This window comes from Artibeus jamaicensis, unplaced genomic scaffold, assembly GCF_021234435.1.
Source record: "Artibeus jamaicensis isolate MK-2021 breed Jamaican fruit bat unplaced genomic scaffold, CSHL_Jam_final scaffold_1019, whole genome shotgun sequence".
NCBI classification, from domain to species: domain Eukaryota; kingdom Metazoa; phylum Chordata; class Mammalia; order Chiroptera; family Phyllostomidae; genus Artibeus; species Artibeus jamaicensis.
Window position 1 is genome coordinate 34,453,050 of NW_026522025.1, and position 27,740 is coordinate 34,480,789.

Below are 27,740 nucleotides of genomic sequence, written 5' to 3' on the forward strand. Positions count from 1 at the left end.
AGTCCTATTTCATCCTGCCTCACACGGACTAGTTATTCTGTTCTAAGAGGCTTTGCCATTTAGTGTTTTCACATTCTCATCCTTTCAACTTGTACTTTTGTTTGCTGTTAGGGAGGAAGAAAGGGGATAACTTTCGCTTTAGTTTCTAAAATTAGAGTGATTTGGCTTTTTAACCCTGGTGAAGAAACTGGACTGAGTTTTGGATGTGTGTGTGTGCTGACAGCAGTGGCTGCATTCTGAGATGACAAGTTGTCCTTATGAGAGGGCTTTCATTAAGTTCTACATTTTATGAAGGGGGACCCCCCAAAACCTGGAATTTATTTTAAAATTGTGTATTCTCATGTGTTTAAACTTCAGTCATCTTCAAAGCACTCTCCATTTCATGCAGTACACCTACTGAGATGTTTTTTCCACTGCTCAAAACAGTTTTTAAACTCATTGATTTTGATGCCTTCTAGTGCTTCTGCCATTTTTTGTTTTACCTCTTCCGCATCAACAGAACATTTCCCTTTGAGGACTTCTTTTATTCAGAGAAACAAAAAGTCACTCAGGACGAGATCAGGTGAATAGGGAGGGTGGGGCATGGGGGTCATGTTGTTTCTGGGCAAAAACAGCTAAACACTCAGTATGATGAAAGCAGATGCACTTGTAAATCACCCATCATGAAATGGGCAAACACATTGGGAGAATTAAAAAAAAAAAATTCACTGAGGCCAAACACAGCCTCTCACAACACCACCAGCTGGTACGCTAATACAGGTGAGTCCCTGGAACACTCACCTAGTAGGGGAAGCCTATACTACAAGGGGCTCATCCTCCAGAAGATAATCCTGGTTTTGAGGGGGGTCCCTCCTGATATAGCTTAGTAAAATATTCCTCTGGTTTAGGTAAATGTTAAGTAGAAAAAAGGAATGAAATTTGTTACTAATTAAACATATTGGAAAGCATGCAACTCAATCAAAGAAACAAAAAATAAAGCAATAGTAAGATTATTTTGTAATTCAGAATTATTGAATTTTTTAATGATGATTCTTACATCTACTGAGGATTCTACTCATATATTGGAAAGAAAATTAGTACAACTTTCTGGGGAAACAATTTGATATTACATATCAAAGCCTTAAAATGTTCATGCTTTTTGACCCATTACTCAGTTTTGGAAGTCAGTGCAAAGGAAATCATATGAACAGAGTACAGAGATATTTACAGCATTAGTAATAAAAAGAAAAATCTAACATTCTGTATCAAAATGGTTTTGTAAACTGAGGCATAGCCATGTACGAACTGTGTTTACAGAAACCGTAACAACGTTGAGAAAGCCTACGATAAGTGATGAGGTGAAGGGGGTCTCAGGACTGTGCCATGGCACTTTACAGTGGCACCGTTGTGTAAAAGTGGGGGTCCAGCAAAAGCCAAAGGAAACAAAAAAAACCTGGAAGGAGAAAGTAATCTCAAATATTACACCTTTCCCCTGCCCCATGTTTCCCTATTTTCTGTAAGAAGCTATATATTTTCAGTGGGGTTTTCTATCTTTTACTTATGAAATGACACAATGCTTATCTCATTTTTCACTAAAAATTTAATGTTCATATGTTTATTTTTTAAGATGTTGTTTAATTTTAGATAGGGGAAGGGCAAGAGAGAGGAAGAGAAACATCAGTGTGTAGTTGTCTTTCACATGCCCCACACTGGGGACCTGGCCCGCAACCCAGGCATGTGCCCTGACTGAGAGTCTAAACAAGTGACCCTTTGGTTCACAGGCAGGCACTCAATGCACCGAGCTATACCAGCCAGGGTAAATGTTCATATTTTATGCTTTATAAATTGTGCGGTAATAAGATTAAATCTGTAATTTGTGACGGTAATTGTTTATTTCCCTGGGTATTAGTTAACACCTTTTATAATAGGTCTGAAGGTGATCTCTTTAACTCACTTTTTAAAAGTATTTTTTATTGATTATGCAATTACAGTCTTCCTAATTTTTCCCCCTTCATCCCCCCTTCGCCCTGCCCTCCCAACCCCCCAGGATCCCCCCTGCTTAGTTCATGTCCATGGGTTATACATGAAAGTTCTTTGAATCCTCTGTTTCCTACACCATTTTTATCTTTCCCAATCTATTTTACGCCTACCAATTGTGCTTCTTCCCTGTACCTTTTTCCCCTATTTCTCCCTTCTGCTTTCCCACTGAAATCTTCATGTGATTTCCATTTCTCTGATTCTGTTCCTCTTCTAGCTGTTTGCTTAGTTTTTGTTTTCATTGTTTTTCTTTTCTTTTAGGTTCATTTGTTGATAGTTGCACATTTGTCATTTTATTGTTCATATTTTTTATCTTCTTTTTCTTAGATAAGTCCCCTTAACATTTCATATAATAAGACCTTATTGATGATGAACTCCTTTAACTTGACCTGACCTGGGGAACACTTTATCTGCCCTTCCATTCTAAATGATAGCTTTGCTGGATAGAGTAATCTTGGATGTAGTTCCTTGCCTTTCATGACTTCAGATACTTCTTTCCATCCCCTTTTTGCCTGCAAGGTTTCTTTTGAGAAATCAGCTGATAGCCATATGGGCACTCTTTTGTAGGTAACTCTCCTTTTCTACTTTTAGGATTTTTTTCTTTGTCTTTATCTTGGGTAACTTAATAATATGCCTTGGTGTGTTCCTCCTTGGGCCCACCTTCTTTGGGACTCTCTGGGCTTCCTGGACTTCTTAGAAGTCTATTTTCTTCTCCAGATTGGATAAGTTTTCTTTCATTATTTGTTCAAATAAGTTTTCAATTTCTTGCTGTTGTTATTCTCCTTTTGGCACCCCTATAATTTGGATATTGGAATGTTTCAGGTTGTCCCAGAAGTTTGTAAGTCTCTCTTCACTTTCTCTGAGTCTGTTTGGCCCTCAGCCAGCCCTGCCCCCCACAGTCCTCCACCTTGCTGCAGCCAGCCCCACCCCCTGGTCCTTGGTCTCCCCCCACCCCCATTTTTTCTCAGCCGGCCCTGCCCACATGGCCTCACTGCGGGTTCTTACTGGTCTGGTGGTTCTGGTTGATTTTTTTCTTTAATTCCTTGGTTGTTGGACTTCCATGCAGTTTGATTTTCTGGTTGTTTATTGATTTTACATTGGTTGTTATCCTCTTTGTTGTTCGAGGAAGCAAAGGGTTTCTACCTACGCCTCCATCTTGGCAGGAACTCTTAACTCACTTTTTTTGAGGTTACCTTTTGTATGTTTTATAAAGTTGTAGATATTGGAAATTTTAGAACCACATAAATCGATGAATTGTGTTACAATACTGTGATGCTTAAAATATAACAATATGTTTATGATTTCTCTTTAGGAATATCTCAGACAGAAACTAATTGCAGAGGTTCCGGTTGACCAGCATTCACAGGGTAAGATTAACATTCTGAATTGTTAATGAGCGCCTGGTAAAGATAATTACTATTATATTGGTAGCCTGGAGCAAACAAACACTGAATACTTAGTGTGTAAAAAATAGTACTGTTTTTATAGATGGTTTGAGTAAAGTCCTTTTGATGTTTTTAAGCCAATCAAACAGAAAATTAAATCTTGTATACACTTTGGTAAAATGTCACCCTCCTGTGCTTTGTCAGTTTTGTATATAGTGAAGTGTGTGCGTTTGTGTTTGATGTCTGTCATTTTTTAACATTAGAGATCTAAAGAATATAATAAATGTAAGAGATTTAGACTACATGACTTCAAGTCTATATTGTTCTGATTTTTGTTTAAGGTAGTATTTTTATAGAACTTTCTAATGTGTAGAACTAGTAGGCCATCTAGAGTAGGTAAGTCAGAAACAAGTCCTGTGCTCTGTTGCTTTCCTGCAAATACCATTCTTCTTTGACAGCTGTGGGAGACTGATCTTAAATTAGCTCCGTGGCAGAGCTTTTGACTTGACATAATAAATGGATAATTATTATACCGCATTAAATAGCATGGCCCTCTAGTGTTGAAATGCAACCTGTGTCTCAAAAGTGTGTTACCCAGTTCTGAACATACAGTCCAGACAAAGCAGCAGTGAGGACAATGGGTCTGTTCCCTTGTATTCTGAACACTCTTCTCAGTATAGATCCTTTGACTTCCTGAGTATATCCACATTACCCTGCTGATTCATTCACTTGACTATAAATTTTTAAGAGCTAATGTCATCAGCTGTTCCTCCACTTATGACTCCTCAGTGGCTTTTCCATCACTCTTGGACTGTTTATTATCTAAACTCTTTACCTTGGCTATAAGCCTTCCGTCACTCTTCTACTTTCCAAAGGCTGCTAACCTGCCAGCCACGTGACCTCATTTCTGACCCTCACACATCCTAAGCTTCTTGCTCCTCCTCCCTGAATGATCTTCCACAGTATCATCGTCTGTCTGGTCCCATTTGGATCTGTGTTTTAACATCGGTCCCTCTAAAGGGGCCTTTCCTGGCCATCTGACCTAAAGTAGCTTTATAGTCAGCATAGTGTGTCTGATTTTATTATGTTTTGCATATTTGGTTATTGTCTGACTGGGAGCAGGGGTCTTGTCTGTTGTACATACCTGTACTTCCCTGATCACTTAGAACTCACCCTGGCACACAGTAGGCATTCTACATATTTGTTGCAAGAACAGATTAAAGTTCTGACCTCTCTCTGACAAGTGCTGTTCTCAGTAATGTTTCCGCCATTTTATTGGGTCATTTGGCTTGTGTGGTACTTTTTAGGTTTAGACTCCATCTCGCTTTGGTACTGAAGTGACCTATAAGGTGGGGTGTGCCCAGTATGCGTGTTTTCTCTCTACAATAGCAATATAAATCCTCTTAAGGCAGAAACAAGGCTTCGTAACTCCTTGGTGTACCTTTGTAATTCTAGCCTCCATAATCGAGTACACATAAACTTTACTTTAGATAAGGGGTTAAGACTAGTCACTTAATCATATTTTTAAATATTTCCAGAGTACACTGATTTGTCTGCTCCAGAGCTAGAAAAATCTGATTTTGAATTATGGTTGAAAAATTATAACATAGAATCACTCTGGATATACTTGTAACGTCATGTTCCAGAGCCCTGGGTTGGGTTTTGTTTCTGGTTTTGTTTTGTTATTAGAAAGGTCTATTATTAATTTGGCTACATGGCCAGAATCAGTGCTGCCACCCTTCTAGTTCTTTTCAGATTTGGAAACTTGGACATAAGCCCATGTTCTTCCCTTATGTGACCCTAAGAGAAGTCACTTGAGCACCCCTGACCTTTAGTTTCCTTATTTATGAAGAGGTGTACTCTGATCTGTGTGGCTTCTCCCTGGAGTAAATAGTCCATTTGATTCTTTTGTGGTGAAAGGCAAGTCACCTATGGAAGAATTAGGAGAAGCAAATGGAATGATGTTTTCTGCTTTCAGCCAGTCATCTGAGAGGAGAGCGTGTGCGATTCTTGGGAGACTGCATAGTCACTGAGTTTGGTTCTATTTTATGGCTTGCTTATGGTGGGGTGGAGGTAGGGGTCGGGGAAACAGTGTTATAAACAGTGTGGTGGAGAAGGGCATGAGGCTACACAATCTCTCTAAGAATTATGCAGTCACTGGTGGCTTACGCTCAGAGACTAACCTAATAATAAAGTGGTTTCAACTTTCATTTTAAATGTGTTCTGGATTAATTTGGTAGTTCACTGAAAGCATCCAAGGACTAAGAAGTCTTTTTCTTAAAAGAGAATTACCATCTAAATTAAATATATGATATATTCCATGACCATCAGAACCAAGAAAAAGTAAAGCAGTGATTCTTAAAATCCATAACAACTCAGCTTTTATCAGAATATCAGCAGTGTTAGGGTTGCTCCCATAGTGTTGTCATACTCAGTGACTTTTCTCCTTGGGCTTTAAATGATTAGGTTATTTTTCTAAAACTTAGAATATTATTATTTTTTATGGTCGTCTCATAGACCCATTACCACTCTGCTGCTTTGTGTAAGAGGCGGCAGAATGGTCGTCACACATCTCTATTCCCCTTTGGTTTCTCTGTTATTGGACTATGATGTCAGTGCCTTCCTTGAAGCTTTGACTTTGGGGCTCCAGAAATACTATGCTTCTCCTTTATTTCACTGACCCTGCTTCACTATCCCCCTTTATTCTGTATCTGATAGTGCTTCACTTAATATATTATCTAGAGGTGAAAAGTTCTGTTATTCATTCACTAAATTCATTCTCTCAAAGAATTAATTCCTTTCAATGGCACCATTTATTGCTTAAATACTCGTGACTTCCCCTGGGGGACTGAAGATGGCTGCAAATATTTTGTGATTCTTCCCCACAGGAGATAGAATTTTCCTTTCCCTGTGTAGCTAGGGTGGCCCTGCTTTTTTGACCAATCCAATGTGGCAGAAATAATGTGGAGTAATTTCTAAGGCTGGGCCGTAAAGAGATCTTTAGCTTCTGCTTTGGCGTGCTTGAAAGGTTCCTTCCTAGAGCTGAGCTGCCTTGCCATGAAGAAGCCTGCACAGCCGTGTGGAGGAGCAGCTGGGCTCTGGTCATCAGCCCAAGCTGAGCTCCAGGCCAGCAGCCAGCCCGTCCAAGGGCCAGCTCTGGGACTGATTCCTGACCTTCCAACCATGCAGCATGGAAGCCAACACCATGTGAAACAGAACTGCTTCATCATCCCGTAGAATCATGAGAAAGGATAAATGATTATTTTGGCTGCAAAGTTTTGTGATGGTTTGTTACATCCCATAAAGAGCCAAAACAAAGACTGGTACCTAGATGTGCGGTGCTACCATAACAAAACACCAGGTATCGTGGCTGTGATGACCTGAAGGGCAGTAAGAAGGCTATTAAATGTTCGCTGGAAGAACAGTGAGGAAACTGCTATTGGAGAATATAATACGGTAGCCTTGCTTTTTCATGGTGACAGAAAAATCAGTAAGACTGTCCCCTACAGTGACTTGGAAGATAGGAAATGAACCTAATGAATTTGTGGATTTAGTGTAGGAGATTTTCCCAGCAGAATATTGGAAGTGCCAATTAACTTCTTTTTTTAACCACCTATAATCAAAGTATTGTAGAGATGAGTTAAAGAAGAGACCGTTCAGAACTTAAGTAGACTTTAAGGAAGTATTTTCTTTCTAGAGTCATAATAAAATTGTTTCTCATGACCAGCTTCCCTACCCAGCAAATACTCTGAGAAATGGCCTCAGGTTAAAAGATCAGATCCAGAGCACTACTGCCTGTAAAACTTGGTCTCCAGGTAAAAATAAAAACCAGGGCACAGCTCTAAGACCTCGTATTAAGATTTCAGGAGATTTAAGGCAGAGCCACTTAGAACTCAGCTAGGCAGAAGGTCTCTAGAAGGAATCTTAATGGTATTGTTTCAGAGCATTGTGGATCTCATTTAGGTAACAAGATCCTGGACTTCAAGACTGCACTTGATGCCATAGTGGGATAAGACTTCACCGAGGTGGGGCAGGGGTTTGGGAGAGGGTGAGTATGCCCACCCGTGTGGATGGGAATGGGAATCTGTGGACAGAGAATAGACAGTGGATTAAACCTGGCTGCACATTCCCTGATACACCTCCCACTGGAAGCTGGAATTTGCTTCCTCTCCCCTCAAGTCTGGGCCGCCCATGTAACTCCTATGACCAACCGAATGTGTTGAAAGTGCCTCTGTGTGGCTTCTAGGGCTATGCCATAAAAGATCAGCAGTTTTCACCTTTGAACTTGGAATGCATCCTCTTAGAGCCCAGCCACTGTGCTGTGTGCGGGCCCTCCAACAGCCCTGTGGAGTCTCACAGAGGGAGGTACCAGCCCGCGGTCAGACCCAACTCCCTGCCTGATGATTGAGGACGTTTTGGATCTTCCAGCTGTTATGCTAGCCAACACCATGAAGCAAAGAACCACCCACAGAATCATGAGAAATAAAACCATATTTCTTTTAAAGCCTTTAAGGTTTGGAATATGCACAAAAGCCAACATCCTTCCCCTCCATTCGGGAAAGGCTTTAGATACACTCTTGCAAACCTCTCAATATACATTTTTCAGCTTTCTGCATTTTTAATTTCAGTTCTTTTTCTCCCCAGTAGTTACTTAAAATCTATTTTATTGATTATGCTATTACAGTAGTTCCATTCCCCCCACCTTTACCCCGCCCACCCCCACCCACCTGCATTCCCCACCTTTAGTTCATGTCCATGGGTCATATGTATAAGTTCTTTGGCTTCTACATTTCCTCTACTATTCTTAACCTCCCCCAGTCTGTCTTTTACCTTCCATTTAGGCTACTTATTCTTTGTACATTTTCCCCCTCTCTCCCCACTCCCCTGCTGATAACGGTCCATGTGATCTCCATTTCTGTGATTCTGTTCCTGTTCTAGTTGTTTGCTTAATTTGTTTTAGTTTTTATTTTTGTTTTAGGTGTGGTTGTTAATAACTGAGTTTGTTGTCATTTTATTGTTCATATTTTTATCTTTTTTCCTTAGATAAGTCCCTTTAACATTTCATATAATAAGAGCTTTTTGATGATGAACTCCTTTAACTTGACCTTATCTGGGGAGCACTTTATCTGCCCTTCCATTCTAAACAATAGCTTTGCTGGATAGAGTAATCTTGGATGTAGGTCCTTGCCTTTCATGACTTGGAATACTTCTTTCCAGCCCCTTCTTGCCTGCAAGGTCTCTTTTGAGATATCAGCTGACAGTCTTATGGGCACTCCTTTGTAGGTAACTGTCTCCTTTTCTCTTTCTGCTTTTAAGATTTTCTCTTTGTCTTTATCTTGGGTAACTTAATGATGATGTGCCTTGGTGTATTCCTCTTTGGAACCAACTTCTTTGGGACTCTCTGAGCTTCCTGGACTTTCTGGAAGTCTATTTTCTTTGCCAGACTGGGGAAGTTTTCCTTTGTTATTTCCTTCAAATGTTTTCAATTTATTGCTCTTCCTCTTATCCTTCTGGTAGATTCAGATGTTGGAACATTTAAAGTTGTCCTGAAGGTTCCTAAGCCTCTTCTCATTTTTTTGAGTTCTTGTTTCTTCATTCTGTTCTGGTTGAATGCTTATTTCTTCCTTCTGGTCCACACCATTGATCTGAGTCCAGTTTCCTTCCCACCACTGTTAGTTCCCTGTACATTTTCCTTTATTTCACTTAGCATAGCCTTCATTTTTTTCATCTAATTCATGTCCATACGCAACCAATTCTGTGAGCATATTGACTACCAGTGTTTTAAACTGTGCATCTGATAGGTTGGCTATCTCTTCGTTGCTTAGTTGTATTTTTTTCTGGAGCTTTGATCTGATCTTTCATTTGGGCCTTTTTTTTTTTGTCTTGGCACACCTGTTACATATTAGGAGCAGAATTTCAGGTATTCACAGGGGCAGGGCAACCACATCACTGCATTATGACTCTGTTTGTGGGGGAAGTGTCCAAGAGGGAACAATGGCGCTTGTTCTGCTCTCTGCCAGTTTTCAGTCACTTTCTTAGCTACCCACAAGCAAACTGGGCCCTTCTGGTGCTGATTCCCAGGTGGGTGGGCTTGTGTATGTCCTAGGACCCTGTGGGTCTCTTCAAAGAACTCTCCTGTGAGGCTGGGAGTTTCTCCCAGGGTTGCCTCAACCCTCACAGGAGTTTTCTATCAATGGCTTTGAGGAGTTACTTCTCTGCGCGGGAACACTGAGTTGGGCAGTCTATCTAGCTCCCCAGTTGCTCCTCCTGGTTTGTCTGTGTGCAGATGTGGGATCACCCAGTCCACAAGCCACCACCTCGCTGGGTCTGCCAGCTGCCGCCTTGCTGTGAGTCCTCTTCGCCAGCTGCCCCTCTCCGCCCCTCCTACCAGCCTGAATCAATGTTTCTTCTTTAACTCCTTGGTTTTCGGACTTCCATACAGTTTGATTTTCTATCAGTTCTGGTTGTTTTTTGTTTTTAAATTTGTTGTCCTTCTTTTGGTTGTGCACAGAGGCACAGTATGTCTACTTATGCCTCCATCTTGGCCGGAAGTCTCTGTATTTGAGTTTGTTATTGTACAAATATTTATTGTGCACTGTGTGCTGGAAACTGTGGACAATACTACAATGGCATAGAATCAAAATGTGAATCTTTTTGATTCCTGCCTTTCCATGGACATATCCAATACTGGCAGGTGGTATGAATTTTCATTTACAGTGACTGTTTTATTCTTTGCTTTCTTTTCAAATGCATTAAATTTTTCCTTACAGTTTCCGAGCCACATGATGGAAATAGCCTTTCAGCTGCCCCCTTGTTTCTAATCCCTTCTCCTTAAGTCCATTCACACAAATCTCTACTGCTCAGTGACTCATTATTTTACTCCCTCATGTAGCTGAGCCTCTGAGGGATTCATGTGGGAGATGGTAGCTGTTCATTTACAGTCTGTGGAGGGGGGGTGTATCCTTAATATCTAGTGAAACTTCCACAAGACTTTAAAGGTAGGCATTTCTCCCAGATATTTTATCACCAATCTGTCTTGTGGGCTTTCGCCTCCTGAGGAGATTTAGAAAATAGTAATAATAATAATAATAATAATAATTATTATTATTATTATTATAGTAATAATATTATTATTTGGGCCTTCCTGTGCCAAATTGAATTGCTCTGTGGGAGAGGGGCCTGGATTTAGGTTTCTTTAGTGCCCCAGGTGGTTCTAATGTGAAGCCAAAAGTGAGAACCACTGTCACCGATTTGTGAGTCTTCTCAGTGGTCTCTCCACCAGTAGTAGCCACATTAACTAGGAATTTGTTTGCAGTCCTTGGTGCCTACTTTAGACCTAATGAATCAGAAACTCTGAGGGTGCGACCTCTTACTTTGCGTTATAACGAGCTCTCCACTGATTTTCATGGATATCAATGTAAGAGAAACACTTTCCTAGATAAATCTTAGTTCCCTTTTAGGTCTCAAAACTACAAGTAGATTTGGGACAGGTGTTATTTAAAGTTGCTATACTGACAAGATCTGAAACAATTGGTAAGGGACATAAACTGGCACACCAAGTATCTTGTTAGTGACATCTCTCTCAAAAATTGTTTAAAATAAAGAAGCAAATTAATCAGGGACATCAATGCTTTGTTTCCCAGAGAGAGAACTCAAAGAGGTGAATTTAAATTTCAGATAGGAGCAATCAGGTCCTGGGAGCTTCAAAGATCTCAGACACTTGGACTTCCACCAAGATGGAGGCGTAGGTGGAAGCACTGTGCCTTCTTGCACAACCAAGTTTAAAAACAACAAAGTTTTAGCAGCTAAAGCACAGAAAATTGAACTATACGGAAGTCTGACAACAACGAACCCTTCAGCCAAACTGGTAAGAGGGGCAGAGCCAGCAGCAGAGCGGGGTCGGGCAGGAAAGATCCACCAGACCAACCAGGGCCCATGACCCAGGTGCACCAACAGCCGTGGGTGGATCCCAGGTGTGGAGAAGCAGGCAGACCCATTGAGGGCGGACCATAGTCACACATTCTCGAGCAGATAAACCGGTGAAGGAGCGAGCGGTGAGAGGATCTCGAAGGTCCCAGCAGCAGGAAGCAGCAGAGGGAACCGCCATTGTCCCTCTCTGACCCCGTCCCCACATACAGCATCACAAACTAGCAACCTGGGTGGCCCTGCCCTGGTGAAAAACTAAGGCTCCACTCCTCATACCTAACAGGCACAAACAGATCAAAACATGGCTCAAGAACAACTCAGAGCCCCAGAGCCCATAAATCTAAGCAATGAAGAAATAGCCAAACTTTCAGATGCACAGTTCAAAACACTGGTGATCAGGATGCTCACAGAGCTGGTTGATTATAGTCACAAATTAGAGGAACATATGAAGCCTAAACTAATTGAAATGAAGGGAAATACACAGGAAACCAATAGTAATGGAAAGGAAACTGGGACTCAAATCAAAGGAGTAGACCAGAAGGAGGAAAAAAATGACCAAACAGAAAAAGATGAAGAAACAAGAATTCAAAAAAATGAGGAGAGGCTTAGGAACCTTCAGGACATCTTTAAATATTCCAACATCTGAATTATAGGGTACCAGAAGGGGAAGAGGAACAGTCACAAGTGAAAACCTTATTTGAACAAATAATAAAGGAGAATTTCCCCAATCTGGCAAAGGAAATAGACTTCCAGGAAATCCAGGAAGCTCAGAGAGTCCCAAAGAAATTGGACCCAAGAAGGAACATACCAAGGCACATCATAATTACATTAGCCAAGATTAAAATGAAGGAGAGAATCCTAGAAGCAGCAAGAGAGAAGGGGACCGTCACCTACAAAGGAGTTCCCATCAGACTGTCAGCTGATTTCTCAAAAGAGACCTTACAGACAAGAAGGGGCTGGAAAGAAGTATTCCAAGTCATGAAATCCAAAGACCTACATCCAAGATTGCTCTATCCAGCAAAGCTTCCATTTAGAATGGAAGGGCAGATAAAGTGCTTCTCGGATAAGATCAAGTTCAAGGAGTTCATCATCACCAAGCCCTTATTATATGAAATGTTAAAGGAACTTACCTAAGAAAAAGAAGATAAAAAAGATGAACAGTAAAAGGACAGCAAACTCACAGTATTAAGAACCACACCTAAAACAAAAGCAAACTAAGAGGACAGCTAGATCAGGAGCAGAACCATAGAAATGAAGATCACGTGGAGGGTTAGCAATAGGGGAGTGGGAGAAGGAGAAGGGGGGAGAAGGTACAGAAAATAAGTAGCATAGACTGTAGGTAGAAAATAGATGGGGGGGCAAGAATAGTATGGGAAATATAGAATCTAAAGAACTTGAGACACGTGGTCATAAACTAAAGGAGGGAATGGTGGGGAAGGGGTGTGCAGGGAGGAGGGGAATGAAAGGTGAAATAGAACAACTGTAATGGCATAATTAATAAAATATATTTAAATAAATAAATAAATAAATTTCAGATAGATGTTAGAACCAAGAAACATCTCAAAGTAGTGCTGAACATTTTGAAGGGGTATAAAATGACTTTCACATGAATTTTCAGTGTGAGTAAGTAGACGAACTCCTTTTTGAATTGTCAGGCTCTACCCCTGCCTGGAGTCAGAGACAGGGGTCTCCAAAGTACCTTCAGTTCTTAGTATATAATGACTCTAAATACCATTAGATCATCATTTGTGTATTTTTCCCCTGGTTATTTTGGAAATGCTTTCGAAGTAAAATAAGGACTAGTGGAAAGTAAAGATGTCTAACTTGAGTGTTGTTGTTCCAACTTGGGGGGTGAGGTTGTCAATGAATTCATGTGCTTCGAAAAGCTTGGATGATTTTTAAATGAGGTTCAAAAGCTAAAAATGCGATTAGGCCCTGGCTGGCGTAGCTCAATGGATTGAGGTCAGGCTTGTGAACCGGAGGATCACAGTTTGATTCCCAGTCAGGGCACATGCCTGGGTTGCAGGCCAGTTCCCAGCAGGGGACGCATGAGAGGCAACCGTACATTGATATTTCTCTCCTTTTCCTCTAAAGATAAATAAATAAAAAATACTTAAAAAATGGGATTAGGACCATAAAAGCCTTCACTCTTAACATTGTTTCTTTGCACTGATTTAGTGCATTTGTATATTAGAAATAGAGATCTGATTTGGATTGAGTCCTCTCGTCTGCAATAATATGGTCTGGAAAAAATTTCCCAGACATACAAACAGTATTAAATTTTGTAATGACGAAAGACCACTATGCTGTAGCTTTCCAGTGAAACGCTTGAATGAGAAAAATTAACACCAATTAATATATAGAAATGCTAGGGACTTTTCATACATCATTAAATTCAAATGTTATATGTTTATATATATGTTTATATTTCACTCTTAGATAAGTGAAAAGGTAGGACAAAATGTTAGCTGAGAAAGTAGATTATATAATATGTAACTGGAGACATTGAAGAAAACTGTGTTTTCATCTTTGTTTTTCAAAATATTGTAATAGAACCCAGATATAATGCAGATGTTGGGATAAATTGATATCTTAATCAGTTGGGACTGCTATGACAAACTCCTGCAGACTGGCTGACTTAAACATTTATTTCTCACAGTTCTGGAGGATAGAAAGTCTGAGTTCAAAGTGAATTATGTCTGATGAGAGAGAACTCCCTTCCTAGTTCATCTGCAGCCCCCTTGCTGTGTCCTCACTTGGTAGAGGGGGCAAGAGAGCTCTCTGGGGTTCCTCCTGTGGGCACACTACTTCCATTATCAGGGCTTCCCCTCATGACCTCATGACCTCATGACCTCATGACCTCCCAGAGGCATTACTTCCTAATACTGCCACATTGGGGAGTAGGTTTTCCATGTGTATTTGAGAAGGACACACACGTTCAGCCATTGCAGTTGAAGAAGAGATTTAAATACTCAGCTTTTTCTTTAGTTTTTAGACTGGCATAGTTAATTGGACTGAATGAGACAGGGTGGTCTGGTGGACAAGGCTTGAAATTTGAGTCCGAAGACTTAGGTTCTTTTTATATCTATTTTTTCTTGGTTTTGTCTCCTTAAACATGGTAACTTCTTTGGGCCTACATTATTTTCTTTATAAAATGTGAAAAATAATTAACTCAGTGGCTTGTTATAAGTATAAAATAAATATAAATGAAACTGATTCGAAACTGGGAAACTAGATATTACATTATTAATAATACTAGATTTTTATTTGTTCTTTTATTGACAAAGAACTCATCAAAGGAAATCTGTATTAGGTGATTAGAGGAAAAGTTTATAATTCCTAAAAATATAAAAGTTCTTTACAAATAATTTTCAGTTAGAATAAATATGGTGAATCTGAAGTAAGTTATGGTCCTCTAACAGATTAGTTATAGTAGTTTCTCACTGTGGTTACTTAAAGATCTTACTATAGCCCTAGCAGGTGTGCCTCAGTTAGTTGGAACATTGTGCCATAAATCAACAGGTCTCATGTTCAATTCCCACATACATACCTAGGTTGCAGGTTCTGTCCCTGGTCAAGGCACATAAAGAGGGCAACCAGACTCTCTCTCTCCCTCTCTCCCCCCCCTCCATCTCTCCTTCCCTCTCTCTCTTCATCTCTCCCTAAAATGCAATGAAAAACATGTTCTCAGGTGAGGATAAAATAAATAAATAAAAATAAAAATATTAATATAATTTGAGATTTGTGTCTCTGCTTTCATAAAAATACTGTGTTTAAAATAGAAAGTATATTTGCGATGCATAAAAACTATATTGTATGCCAGAAGTATCATCATGGCTAAATCACATTCTGGAATTATGCAGTAATTTCTTTTCTGGCACATCAGAGATGCAATGGAAGAATATATATGTTAAAATGTTCCACACATCAGATGTCTTTATCATGCTTGTTGCACATATATGCAGTTGTGTATTATATGTTATAAGCCTTTGAAAAATAAATTGTGAATGAGAAACTCATGCTCTTGTGGTGCTACATATGAGTTGGTATAAAGCTAGGTTGTCATGCACACTAACTGTGCTCTCTGGCCTGCAAAGTAATTTAATAGTGGTAAGTAATTATTAAGGAGGCTTTACATGTAAATTAATAAATCCAAAGTAAATTTCAGACATGTCCAATTTTTTAATCTTTGAAAAATAACAAGATTATAAGATTATTGCTAAAGATATCTGAAATACAATTTGGGTCAGTACTCTGAGCTATATTTAAGTACTTAATAAACAAAAACAGGATCATATGATCAGGGCAAATGTAAAATATGTAATAACCTTCCCAGCAAACTTTCAGCAATTACATGAGCACTAAAATATTTTCACACTGAACTTAAAAATTGTTTGTGTTAGAATGTTGTCACATTTCAAACTAATACACAAGGTTTTTCCAGAAGATATCCACCCATGTAATATGAAAACATAGACATATTTATTGAAGAAGACACAAGAAACATTGTACATAGGACAATGATGCCTCAGTCCCTTTCAAAGTAGGCACCTTGGGGCCTCACACAATTCTCCCAGTTGCCATCAACTGCCGCATTGTATTTTTCTGAATCTCATTGATGGTCTGAAATCACTTCCCTTTCAAAGATGATTTTAGTTTGGGGAAAAGCTAGAAGTCACAGGACACTAAATCTGAGCTGTAGCAGGACTGAGTCACCTGGGTGATTTGATGTTTCACAAAAAATGTCTGCACAAGACATGATGCATGAGTGGTCATGTTGTCATGATGAAGTTGCCAATCACCAGTTGCCCGTAGCTGTAGCCTTCTGAATCATCAGAATAGTTTTTGCTGAAGAATGTCCAAACTTAATGCAAAATTTGATGCAGATTTGTTGCTCTACTCACTCAGTCCTTTTCAATGTGATGGCCACACAGTACACATGCTCACTCAACATCGTCGACTTCCCCCACTGACCAGTACAGTGAAGTCACCATTGTTCACACATGCGCATTCCAGTCCACTCTCCTTGGCTGCCAGGTTACATGGATGTGGTACAAACCATTCTCTTTATATTAACAATGGCTGGACATTTTCTGGACATATCTCTTACATGAAGTATAAACTATTGCAAATAATTGTGTGAATGCTAAAATTGGCTTTTATTTACCTCAAAGGTAAAAGTAATGAACTTAAAAGGGTAGCTGCATTTAATAATATCATAATTTCAGAGAATTTAAGCCATGTTTCTAAGCTGTGTCTTAAGTTATATGCTTGTGACTGTTTCTAATTAAATCAGCAGGTTAAATTTTAAGAGCTCTGAGTCTCCTTATTTGGATAGATGTGTGGTTTTAAATTTGGTGCAGAAATTACAGGGTTCAATAGGACATCTGATAAATAAGTAAGACCAACTGTGTATGAAGACTGAGTGAGAGAAATTAAGATTTGTAGACTGCTTGGGAAAAGCTAAGTGTTCATCTAAGTGTGTGGATATGGGATTTTAAAATCTGTTACATCTAAATTTCCGTAGAAATTTTTCTGTAACTTAAGGGAGTTCAGAGAGTGAGTGTGATTTGATATGTAATTGGGATCCTGTATATATAGCTTTACTAAGATATGCCTCAGAGTGAACAGTAAACTGACTGATGAAATTTATTTCTCATATTATGTCTTATGATGGAGAAGGTCTCTGAATACAGTATCTCCAGTTTTTTTTTAAGTAACTGCAGCTATTTCAGGATATCTATGCTTTCTCATAGAATGAAGACAAATACAGAGATGGTGTGTCTAAGAAATTTTAAAAGGTGTAGGCCTCCTGATTGAAGCATTGTTGAATTACTGGAATCATTTTTATTGACGTAAGTATAAGTATTTTAAGCACATTATTTTGGTCAGTATTGACTTATGTTCTTTGTTGAATAAATATTCATTCTCTGTTAAATACCTTTATCATTGTTAGCACTGTTTGAGCTTATATTCTTTTGCAACTTCAGTTGCATATCTTGAATTAATTTAACTCAGGACCCTTGAGAGAACAAATAAACCCATGACCCAAGAGCTAGAAGAGCCCTTAGAGATGCTCTGGTTCATGCCCTTTATCCATTACAAGAAATTCGTTTGCAGTGTCCTTGACAAATGATCGTATTATTCACGTAGACCTTGGTGGGGAGAAGGGGTTGAACTCTTTCACAGACTTGCCATTCCAATGGATGTTCCACTACAAATTGAATCAAAATATGACTTTCTGAAATGTCACCCACCAGAGCATTTTGCCATATCGTTTCCCTACTCATTTTTGTTGTTTATTTTTTCAGTTACAGTTTCCATTCAATATTATTTTAGTGTGCAGCATAGTAGTTAGACAGTCATATACTTTACAAAGTGTTCCCTCTGATATTTCCAGTTCCCACCTCTCATACTTAGTTATTGTAATATTATTGACTATTCCCTATGCTGAACTTTACATCCCCATGACTGCTTTGTAACTACCACTTTGTACTTCTCAGTCCCTTCACCGTTTTTACCCCTTCCCTCAAACCCCCTCCATCTGACAGCCATCAGTCTGTTCTCTGTATCTATAAGCCTCCTTCAGTTTTATTTGTTTTGGTCTGTAGATTCCACATGTAAGTGAAATCGTATGGTGTTTGTCTTTCTCTGACTCATTTATTTCACTTAGCATAATACCTTCTAGATCCATTCATGCTGTTGCAAATGGTAAGAGTTTATTCCTTTTTGTGACTAATAGTTCATTGTATATGTGTACCACTGCATTTTTTATCTGCATGTCTATAGATGGGCACTTGAGTATCTTTTCATATGTTAATTAGCCATCTGTGTGTCCTCTTTGGAGAAGTGTCTATTTAGGTCCTCTGCCCATTTTTAAATTGGATTGTTTGTTTTTCTAGCATCGAGTTGTATGAGTTCTATAAAATTTTGGATATTAACCCCTTATCAGATGTATCTGTGCTACATATCTTCATCCATTCAGTATGTTGTCTTTTTGTTTCATTGATCATTTTCTTTGCTGTGCAAAACTTTTTAGTTGGATATAGTCCCATATTGTGTGGAGAAATGTCAAAGATATTTTAAAATATTTATTTATATATATATTTTAGAGTGAGAAAGAGAAGCATTGACTTGTTGTTTCACCCATTCATGCATTCATTGGTTGAGTCTTGTATGTGCCCTGACTGGGGATTGAACACACAACCCTGGCGCATCAGAACGATGCTCCAAACAACAGAGCTGCTCTGCCAGGGCAAAATGTCAGAAAATTTACTGTGTTTTCTTCTAGGAGTTTTATGGTTTTGAGTCTTACATTTAAGTTTTTACATTCTATATTCTATCTTTGTCTTTTACTTTAGCCATTTTAATTATGATATCTTGGTGTGGGCTGCTTTGGGTGAATCTTGTTTGGAACACGCCACAGCTTCTATGCTTGTACATCTTCTTCCTTCACCGGGTTAGGGAAGTTTTCAGTGATTATTCCTCAAATAGGTTCTCATCCCTAGCTCACTATCTTCTCCTTATGGTACCCCTATGATTAGAACATGGTTACTCTTCGTGTCCCAGATTTCCTTTAAACGATCCTTTCTTTTAACCCTCACCTGGAGATGTGTTTTCATTCATTTTAAAGAGAGAGGGAAGGGGAGTAGGGGGAGTGAGAGAAACATCCACTGGTTGCCTTTCCCACGTCCCAACCAGGGATCAAACCCGCAGCCTAGACCTGTGCCCCATCTGGGAATCAAACCGGCAGACTTTTGGTGCATGGGATGACGCTCCAAGGAACTGAGCCACATGGCCAGGTCTAAACTAGTCTCATTTTTTTTCAATTCTTTTTTTTTTTTGCTTCTCTGATTAGATGGTTTCTGATACTTTGTCTTTCAAATCACTATCTCTGTCCTCTGCTTCAGCCAATCTGCTGTTGATTTGTCCTAGTGTATTTTTTCATTTCAGCTATTGTATTCTTCATCTCTGGTTGGATTGCTACAGAGACAGGGAAGGGCTTCCTCCAGGAAAGGAATTCCTCCTGATTTCCAAACCAGTGAAAGGTGACGGAGTGTGAGGAATCTAAAAATGGAATATTGTAGCAACTAAAAACAAGACTCAAGAAAGTTGTCCCTGCAAAAAAAAATAAACCCCAGACCACCCGCTTACAAGCTAACTTGGAAGCTAGATCATCCTACTAAACAAATACATGTCCTCTTCTCAAGTGCATTTTGCAGAAAATTGTCATTATACTTTTGGCAAAATTTTTCTTATAAAGCAGTGTCTCTAGGAGGGATGATCATTAAGTTGAGAATTTACTATATACATTCCTAAAACTAAGTTCCTCCTGAAATGGCCAAGGTGGAGCCACGTGACCCCAACACTGGAAGAAGATGGGTCAAGGTATTCCCAATGTGCAGGCTTGCTTACGATTACCCTCACTTGAGATAGAATTAGCCTCGAGTAACTATCAGCAGCATTTCAGAGCTCTCTCTCAATTTTCTCAGTTTTTTTTCCTTCCTCCCTTTCCTCTCTTCATCTTCTATTCCGGCTGCACTTGTCTGCTTCTGCATAGTGCAATAGAAGGTGTGGAGATGGTCTTAGGGGTCTCGGGCAACAGAAAGCTGGCTATCAACTGGATGCCTCTGGCAAGTAACCACTAATTGCCTTGGTGTCCTCACCAATAAAATGGAGACCTCTATTTCTTAAGGCAGCTGTAAAACTAAACAAGCTGATTGAACACAATGAATGGAATACAGTAGGTGCTCAATAAGTTCTTGTTTTCCTCTTTATCATTCTTTTTTCTGTGCTGACTTCCCTGCATTCCTCTTTCCAGTGTCCAAAGATCCAGCGAACAAATGATCATTGCTCTAGGATTATATCATAGCATACCTCTGAAGTCGGCTTTATTTGGGGCAAAGCCATAGAAAAAACAACCAGCATAAACTATTGGTTCTCTGTCATTGGTTATCTATTAGACAGTCGTCTAATTAGCAGTCCTTGAGACCAACTTCATAGTGATAGCAAAGCCACTTTTGTATTTGAATACCAAATTCAGAAAATGGCCTTTACATTTTTAAATCTAAAATAGTCTGACCTTAACTGTTAATTGGGTAACATATCATGATTTAGACACCTGCTGAAATAACTTACTACTGAGATTTGGAGTATGAACCTGGTAATCACACCCTCTTAAGTTATCCATCATACTCATTAAAATTAACTGTAAAGTCAACTACATGTTGGTTGCATATAAATTTCTCATTCAGCTAAGATGCTTACGTATCTAAATATTACCACAGCTGTGTATACAACAGTTTTGTTAGAAGAACATACATTATAAGTTTTATTTGATTTTATTGAGGAAAAAGCCAAAGCATTTTTACAATAATATATCGGTGAAATGCAAAATCATATACCAGTCTAAGAGCTTTGTGGATCTGAAGTATTTTTGGAGAAATGTGTTAAATTTTAGGTATTTCCTAATTTTTTATGTGTTTTATTTTATTTATTAGACATATGTCACTCCTGTTCCTTTTTCTTTCTTTTTATTGAATTTATGGGGTTGACACTGGTTAACAAATTTATACAGGTTTCAGGTGCACAATTCCACAACACGTCATCTGTGCACTGTACTGTGTGTTCAACTCCCCAAGTCGAGTCTCCTTCCGTCACCATTTATCCCCCCTGTACCCTCCTCCACCTTCCCCACCCCCTTCCCCACAGCAGTCACCACAGTGTTGTCTGTGTCCGTGAGATTTTTCTTTTTTTCTCAATCCCTCCACCTCCTCACCCAGCCTTCCATCCCACCTTCCTTAAAAGCTGTTAGCCTGCTCCCTCTTAGTCTGTCTCTGTATTTTCCTTGTTAGTTCATGTTACTCATTAGATTCCACATCAAGTTCACTTATCTTCCTCTGACCTGGAGAGCATTATGCTAAGTGAAATAAGCCTAATCGGTTCTTTTTTATGGTTTTTATGTTTACCATCTTTGTTGAGGATCTCACTGAGTTCATCTATTTTCCCCTAAGTTTCTTGAGCATCCTTATAACCATTGTTTTAAACTATGTAGGTGGTAGATTGCTTACCTCCATTTCATTTAGTTCTTCTCCTGGGGATTTCCCCCGTTATTTCATTTGGAACATGTTTCTTTGCCTCCCCATTCTGGCTGCCTCTCAGTATTTGTTTCTGTGTACCAGGTACGCCTGCTGTGCCTCCCAGTCCTGGTGTGGTGATGTCATGTAGTAGGCGTCCAGTGGGGCTTCGTGGATCAGTTTCCCTATTACCTGACCTACATGCTTCAGCAATGTCTCTTGGGTGGCTTATGTGAGCCTTCCTGCTGCAGTTGAGTCTGGAGTACTATTGGCCTCTCTTGATGGTACTGACTCTCAGACTCTCTGACTATGAGGATTGACCTTGACCATAGTGTATAAGTTGGTCTACTGGGGCTTAACCCCACAAAACGAAATTTACCCCAGAAGGTTCTGGTACCTGCTGACATCCCCCTTTGGTTGTGCCACTTATGGAATAATGTGGTCATTCTCTGATGTGGCCTGAAGCCTGTCCGTGTTGGTTCTGAGACTTCCTCGGGAGAGACGCGAGTGCAGGTCAATGTCAGGTATGCCTGTGACCGGCCCTGAGTTACCTGGTTGGAACTATAAAGTGATCTGCATTTTGTGGCTGCTTCTGCTTGGCCTGGGTACCCGTGGCAGGGGCTAAGCTGTGTAGCAAGCCTAGCTTCTACCAGCACCAATCCTGGGGGCAGATCAGAAAAAGGCCTAGGCACCCAAGACACCTCTGCCTGCCAGCTACCTGTTGGGCTCAGTCACTGAAAATGTCTCCAGCAGTATGTGAGTTGTCAGGTAGGTTCTTAGTGTCACCAGGTAGGGGTGAGTAGTCTTTACCAGGTTGCTACAGATTTAAACTCCAGGTGCTGGGCCTGAGTCTGCTTAGCAAAAGTGTCAGTGTATACCAAGGCCAGCTGCCACCTGCCACCTGCCTTCGGCCTAAGGTCAGGGGACCCATGTAGTGGGCAGGGTCTCAGGGAGTCACCAAGGTGAAGCTGCACAGTTCATCAGGTGAAAACATACCAAGATGTAGGGATGTGGAAGGAGGTCTCTGCACAGGAAGAGTGGTGGCTCTTGTTGTGTGTATGAGGGAAAAATGGCCCTTGCCCTAGCTAGAGACCTTCCCTGTCATCTCTTCCACCACCACCACCACCACCCCCACCACCCGCCCCCCTCCCCGAGTGTGCTTGGATCACCTCGAGAGCCGCCCGACAAACAGCACTGCTGGCCCAGGCTGGCCACAGGGAGTCAGGCAGTGGGGCCAGTGCGTTCCTCCAGGCTGGTGTGGTGCGGAGGGCAGTGCTCGGCCCAGGAAAGATGGTGTTGGAGAGGGACTCAACACGGGAACGTTGGCATCTGTCCCTTCAGCTCCCCTAAGGTACACAACCCAGTCTCTCCCTGAATGACTCCACTGCACTCTGATCCACCTTCCTTCCCCCAGAGCCCATGGTGAGTGGCCACAAATGAGACATGTTTTCTTTGGCCCTCTGAAACCATGCCTAGGTTTCCAGCAGACTCCCATCTCACCCTGGTGGTCAGAATCCCCGCTGCTTTTCACAGCCAAATGCTGTATGTATTTCTCTGCCTGGCTCTGGTGTCCCAGGCTGGGGAATCCCAGCCTGGGGTTGAAACCCTTGCTGCTAAGGAGGGGTCTTTGCAGCTGACATATCCCTCCCAGTTCTCAACTGCTGCATGTGGGTGCAAGGACAGCCCTTTCTGCGTCTCCTCCCTTCCTCCTAGGCTCGATGTGGCTTTTTCTGTAAATCCCTGGTTATAAGACTTCCATCCAGCTAGTTTTCAGTTAGCTATTCAGGTTGATTGTTCTATGTAATTTAGTTGTAATTCCCGTTTGGTCCTGTGAGGAGGTGACTAGTTTCTACCTACTGCACTGCCATCGTGGATTCACCTTCCCTAATCATTTTTAATCTCAGCTGAATATCATCAGTTACCTGTGCTTCTCTGTGGATAATGGTTTACAGGCCAGTAGCTCCTGATTTTTTGTTACCCACTTTACATTTAATCTGCGGGGTGTGATCTCACCAGCAGGGACAGAATGACTATTGTCCCTTTATCTGGGTTCACCTATTAATGTGGCCCCAGATTATACAATAGTAACGTTATAATTATAGTTAGCACTATTAGCTGAAAGTATATATTCGTGTCAACTAAAATCTCTAGGTATTTTTCACATGTTCATCCAGCATTGTTTTCTACCATCCTGACTGCCATCATGTTTATGGTATTTTAGGGTCTAAGTCGAGGACTTTTTATTTGTCTCATGTAGTCCTCTTGGTTTTGGTTTTTGTCTTGTCTTGACACACAATTATGGTTAGCTGCAGTTGGATGAGACAGAATGGGAGGAGCTGAGAGTTAGAAATAGACACGCTAAAGGAGGGAAAGGCTGGAGAGTTGTATAAGTAAGCAACAGGTCCTAAGAGGAGGTTGAATCCATATTATATAAAAAGATGTTCACCGAGGATGCAGGTACAAAGTGGTGCTCCAGTCCAGCAGTTAAAATCAGGGATCATGAGCATGATCCAACAAATGGGCGAGCGTGAAGGTATAAAGTTCAAGGTCAGATGATAAGAAAAATGTTGGAGCTGACCAGCAATAGAGAACACACTTATGAACAGGTAGCAGAGCCATCTGTAGTGGAATTCTGGGGTCTAAGGCAGGATGCCAGTCCCTAGAAGAGGGATGAATAACCTCAGAAAAGGCTTCCTTGGAGCACTACTAGTACTGGGATATCTAGAAGGAAAAACTCAGACCCAGGAAAGATCATTGAGACTTCACAGTCAAGAAAGTACAAGAGAAGCCCTTGAACATAAGTTAGAACTGGACCACCTGCAAAAGGTAACCATGGCGAGTGACTTTTTTCTTCTTTTTTTAAAAATTATTTTGTCATTGTTCAGATACGGTTGTCTGCATTTTCTTCTTTTTTCTTACCAAATATGTTATTAGATTGAAATGCTTCCTTTTATCTGCTTACTCTATGCCATCTTAAAGGTGGTCTGGATTTTACTAACGCTTCTTTAAACAATTTTTAAATTTTTATTATTTTTTAAATGTTTTATGTAATGTTTCTTTCTGAATGTTACATAAATCATTTATATAAGGAACATTGAATACTTTTAAATAGGAATATGCAAAATTTATTTTGCTTTTCTGAAGGCAAAATAATTTAATAATAGACTCTGCCCTTAATCAATTCTTCTATTAGTATTTTGCCATGACAACATCAAACATGAGTCTCCATAGTAAAATGTTGTTCTGGATTTTTATTCCCAATCCCTTTTTAAGCCATTACTGTTGTTTGTAAGCTCTTAAATCCTCTAAGTTGGACATAAACTTAAGTTATAAAGCAAGATTCTGGGGGAAAGGAGATGATAAATTATATTACATATTGTTTTGAAATTAGAACTGGCACATCCCTTGGGGTCATTTTACAGAGCAGTGCTTGCTGGGCAGAGGTTCCTTGTAGTGACTGCAGTGCAAGTCTTAGGCTACAACCAGTGCTCCAGGCGTGGGGGTGGGATGTGGGAAGAGCTTGTTGTGAAATGTAACTCGGAACAAGTAGCCTGATAACAAGTTTTCCCAGTGTCAGTTGAAGAAAATTTGGATTCTAGTTGTTAATAGCTTAGCCTGGAGTCAAAATCCAGGAGAAAACGAAAGAGTTGCTTCATGTCCTGCCCCAGTTGAGTTATTACCAAATGATATCCCATCTAAGCTACTTTTCAGTGCACATACAGTGCACATTTTCACATGAAACCTGGAGACGTCTATACTCCTTGATCAATCCTGCCTTCAAGGTTTTGCCCTTGAGCTAAATCCTACTTAGGTAGATTATGTACGAACAAGCATTAGAGTCAAGTGCTTATTTTGGATACTCTTACTTCAGTGGTTTTTCTTCTATTTTTCCCTTCCAGTTTCTGTACTCCTACAGGGGAAGTCATGATTACACTAACAGAGCTAAAATGTTTAGCAGACGCCCAGTCATCTTATCATATCCTAAAACCGTGGTGGGACGTCTTCTGGTATTACATCACCCTGGTCATGCTGCTGGTGGCCGTGCTGGCCGGAGCACTCCAGCTCACGCAAAGCAGGGTTCTGTGCTGTCTTCCGTGTAAGGTGGAATTCGACAATCACTGCACTGTGCCTTGGCACATCCTGAAAGCCAGTGTGAACACGTCCTCTGACCCTGGGACACCGCTTCCGCTCCCCCTCAGGATCCAAAACGACCTCCACCGACAGCAGTACTCCTACATCGACGCCGTCTGCTATGAAAAACAGCTCCACTGGTTCGCAAAGTTTTTTCCCTACCTGGTGCTCTTGCACACGCTGATCTTTGCAGCCTGCAGCAACTTCTGGCTTCACTACCCCAGCACCAGTTCCAGGCTTGAGCATTTTGTGGCCATCCTTCACAAATGCTTTGATTCCCCATGGACCACCCGCGCCCTGTCAGAGACCGTGGCTGAGCAGTCGGTGAGGCCCCTGACACTCTCCAAGTCCAAGGTTTTGCTTTCATCCTCAGGGTGTTCAGCTGATGTTGATGCCAATAAGCAGTCATTGCCCTACCCGCAGCCTGGCTTGGAGTCAGCTGGCATAGAAAGCCCAACTTCCAGTGTCCTGGACAAGAAGGAGGGCGAACAGGCCAAAGCCATCTTTGAAAAAGTGAAAAGGTTCCGTATGCACGTGGAGCAGAAAGATATCATTTACAGGATTTATCTGAAGCAGATAATAGTCAAGGTCATTTTGTTTGTCCTCATCATAACTTATGTTCCATATTTTTTAACCTATATCACCCTTGAAATTGACTGTTCCATTGATGTGCAGGCTTTTACAGGATATAAGCGGTACCAGTGTGTCTATTCCTTGGCAGAAATATTTAAGGTCCTGGCTTCGTTTTATGTCATTTTGGTTATCCTTTATGGCCTCACCTCCTCCTACAGCTTGTGGTGGATGCTGAGAAGCTCCCTGAAGCAATATTCCTTTGAGGCACTGAGAGAAAAAAGCAAATACAGTGACATACCTGACGTCAAGAATGACTTCGCTTTCATCCTCCATCTGGCTGATCAGTACGATCCTCTTTATTCCAAACGCTTCTCCATATTCCTGTCAGAGGTCAGCGAGAACAAACTGAAACAGATCAACCTCAATAACGAGTGGACAGTTGAGAAACTGAAAAGCAAGCTGGTGAAAAATTCCCAGGACAAGATAGAGCTGCATCTCTTCATGCTAAACGGTCTTCCAGACAATGTGTTCGAGCTAACCGAAATCGAAGTGCTCAGCCTGGAGCTGATTCCTGAGGTCAAGCTGCCCTCCTCAGTCTCACAGCTGGTCAACCTCAGGGAGCTTCATGTGTACCATTCGTCTCTGGTGGTCGACCACCCTGCCCTGGCCTTTCTAGAGGAGAATTTAAAAATTCTCCGCCTGAAATTTACTGAAATGGGGAAAATTCCACGCTGGGTATTTCACCTGAAGAATCTCAAGGAACTTTATCTGTCGGGTTGTGTCCTACCCGAGCAGCTGAGCACCATGCAGATGGAGGGCTTTCAGGACTTAAAAAACCTCAGGACCCTCTACTTGAAGAGCAGCCTGTCCCGGATCCCACAAGTCATTACAGACCTCCTGCCTTCCCTGCAGAAGCTGTCCCTCAATAACGAGGGAAGCAAACTGGTTGTATTGAACAACCTGAAAAAGATGGTCAATCTGAAAAGTTTAGAGCTGATCAGCTGTGACCTCGAACGCATTCCACACTCCATTTTCAGTCTGAACAATTTGCATGAGTTAGACCTAAAAGAAAATAACCTTAAAACTGTGGAAGAGGTCATTAGCTTTCAGCATCTCCAAAATCTTTCCTGCTTAAAACTGTGGCACAATAACATTGCTTATATTCCTGCCCAAATTGGGGCATTATCTAATCTGGAGCAGCTGTTTTTGGACCATAATAATATTGAGAATCTACCCCTGCAGCTTTTTCTATGCACCAAACTACATTATTTGGATCTAAGCTATAACCACCTGACCTTCATTCCAGAAGAAATCCAATATTTGAGTAATTTGCAGTACTTTGCTGTGACCAACAACAATGTAAGTAAATCCATTCTTCCCTTTATTCAGTCAGCCAGTCTTTTGAGTATCTGCTGTCGTGCTGTGTGATGTAGGTAAAGAAAATGTACTTCAAATCATGCTAAGCATCCTCTGAGAATGGTCTGACCGTCTGCCACTTAGTAGACAGACAACCATGGACAAATTACCAAAACACCAAGCAGAAGTTTTTTATCTAACTTATAAGTTGTTGTAGAGATTTTATGAAAAACTATATAAGTAAGCACTTGGCACAATTCCTGACACGTGGTAATTG

The 27,740-nt window shown here is 40.6% G+C and overlaps 1 protein-coding gene across 1 annotated transcript in view; it reads left to right on the forward strand.

Annotated features, from left to right (window-relative positions):
• The window catches only part of LRRC8B (leucine rich repeat containing 8 VRAC subunit B), an 82,476-nt gene that overhangs the window by 43,947 nt on the left and 10,789 nt on the right, over positions 1-27,740 (forward strand). The window contains exons 2-4 of the mRNA XM_037154395.2: positions 3,329-3,383; positions 17,084-17,182; positions 25,303-27,466. Coding sequence (XP_037010290.1) covers positions 25,328-27,466 — 2,139 coding nt within the window. The 5' untranslated portion in view covers positions 3,329-3,383; positions 17,084-17,182; positions 25,303-25,327. The remainder of the gene's footprint in view (positions 1-3,328; positions 3,384-17,083; positions 17,183-25,302; positions 27,467-27,740) is intronic.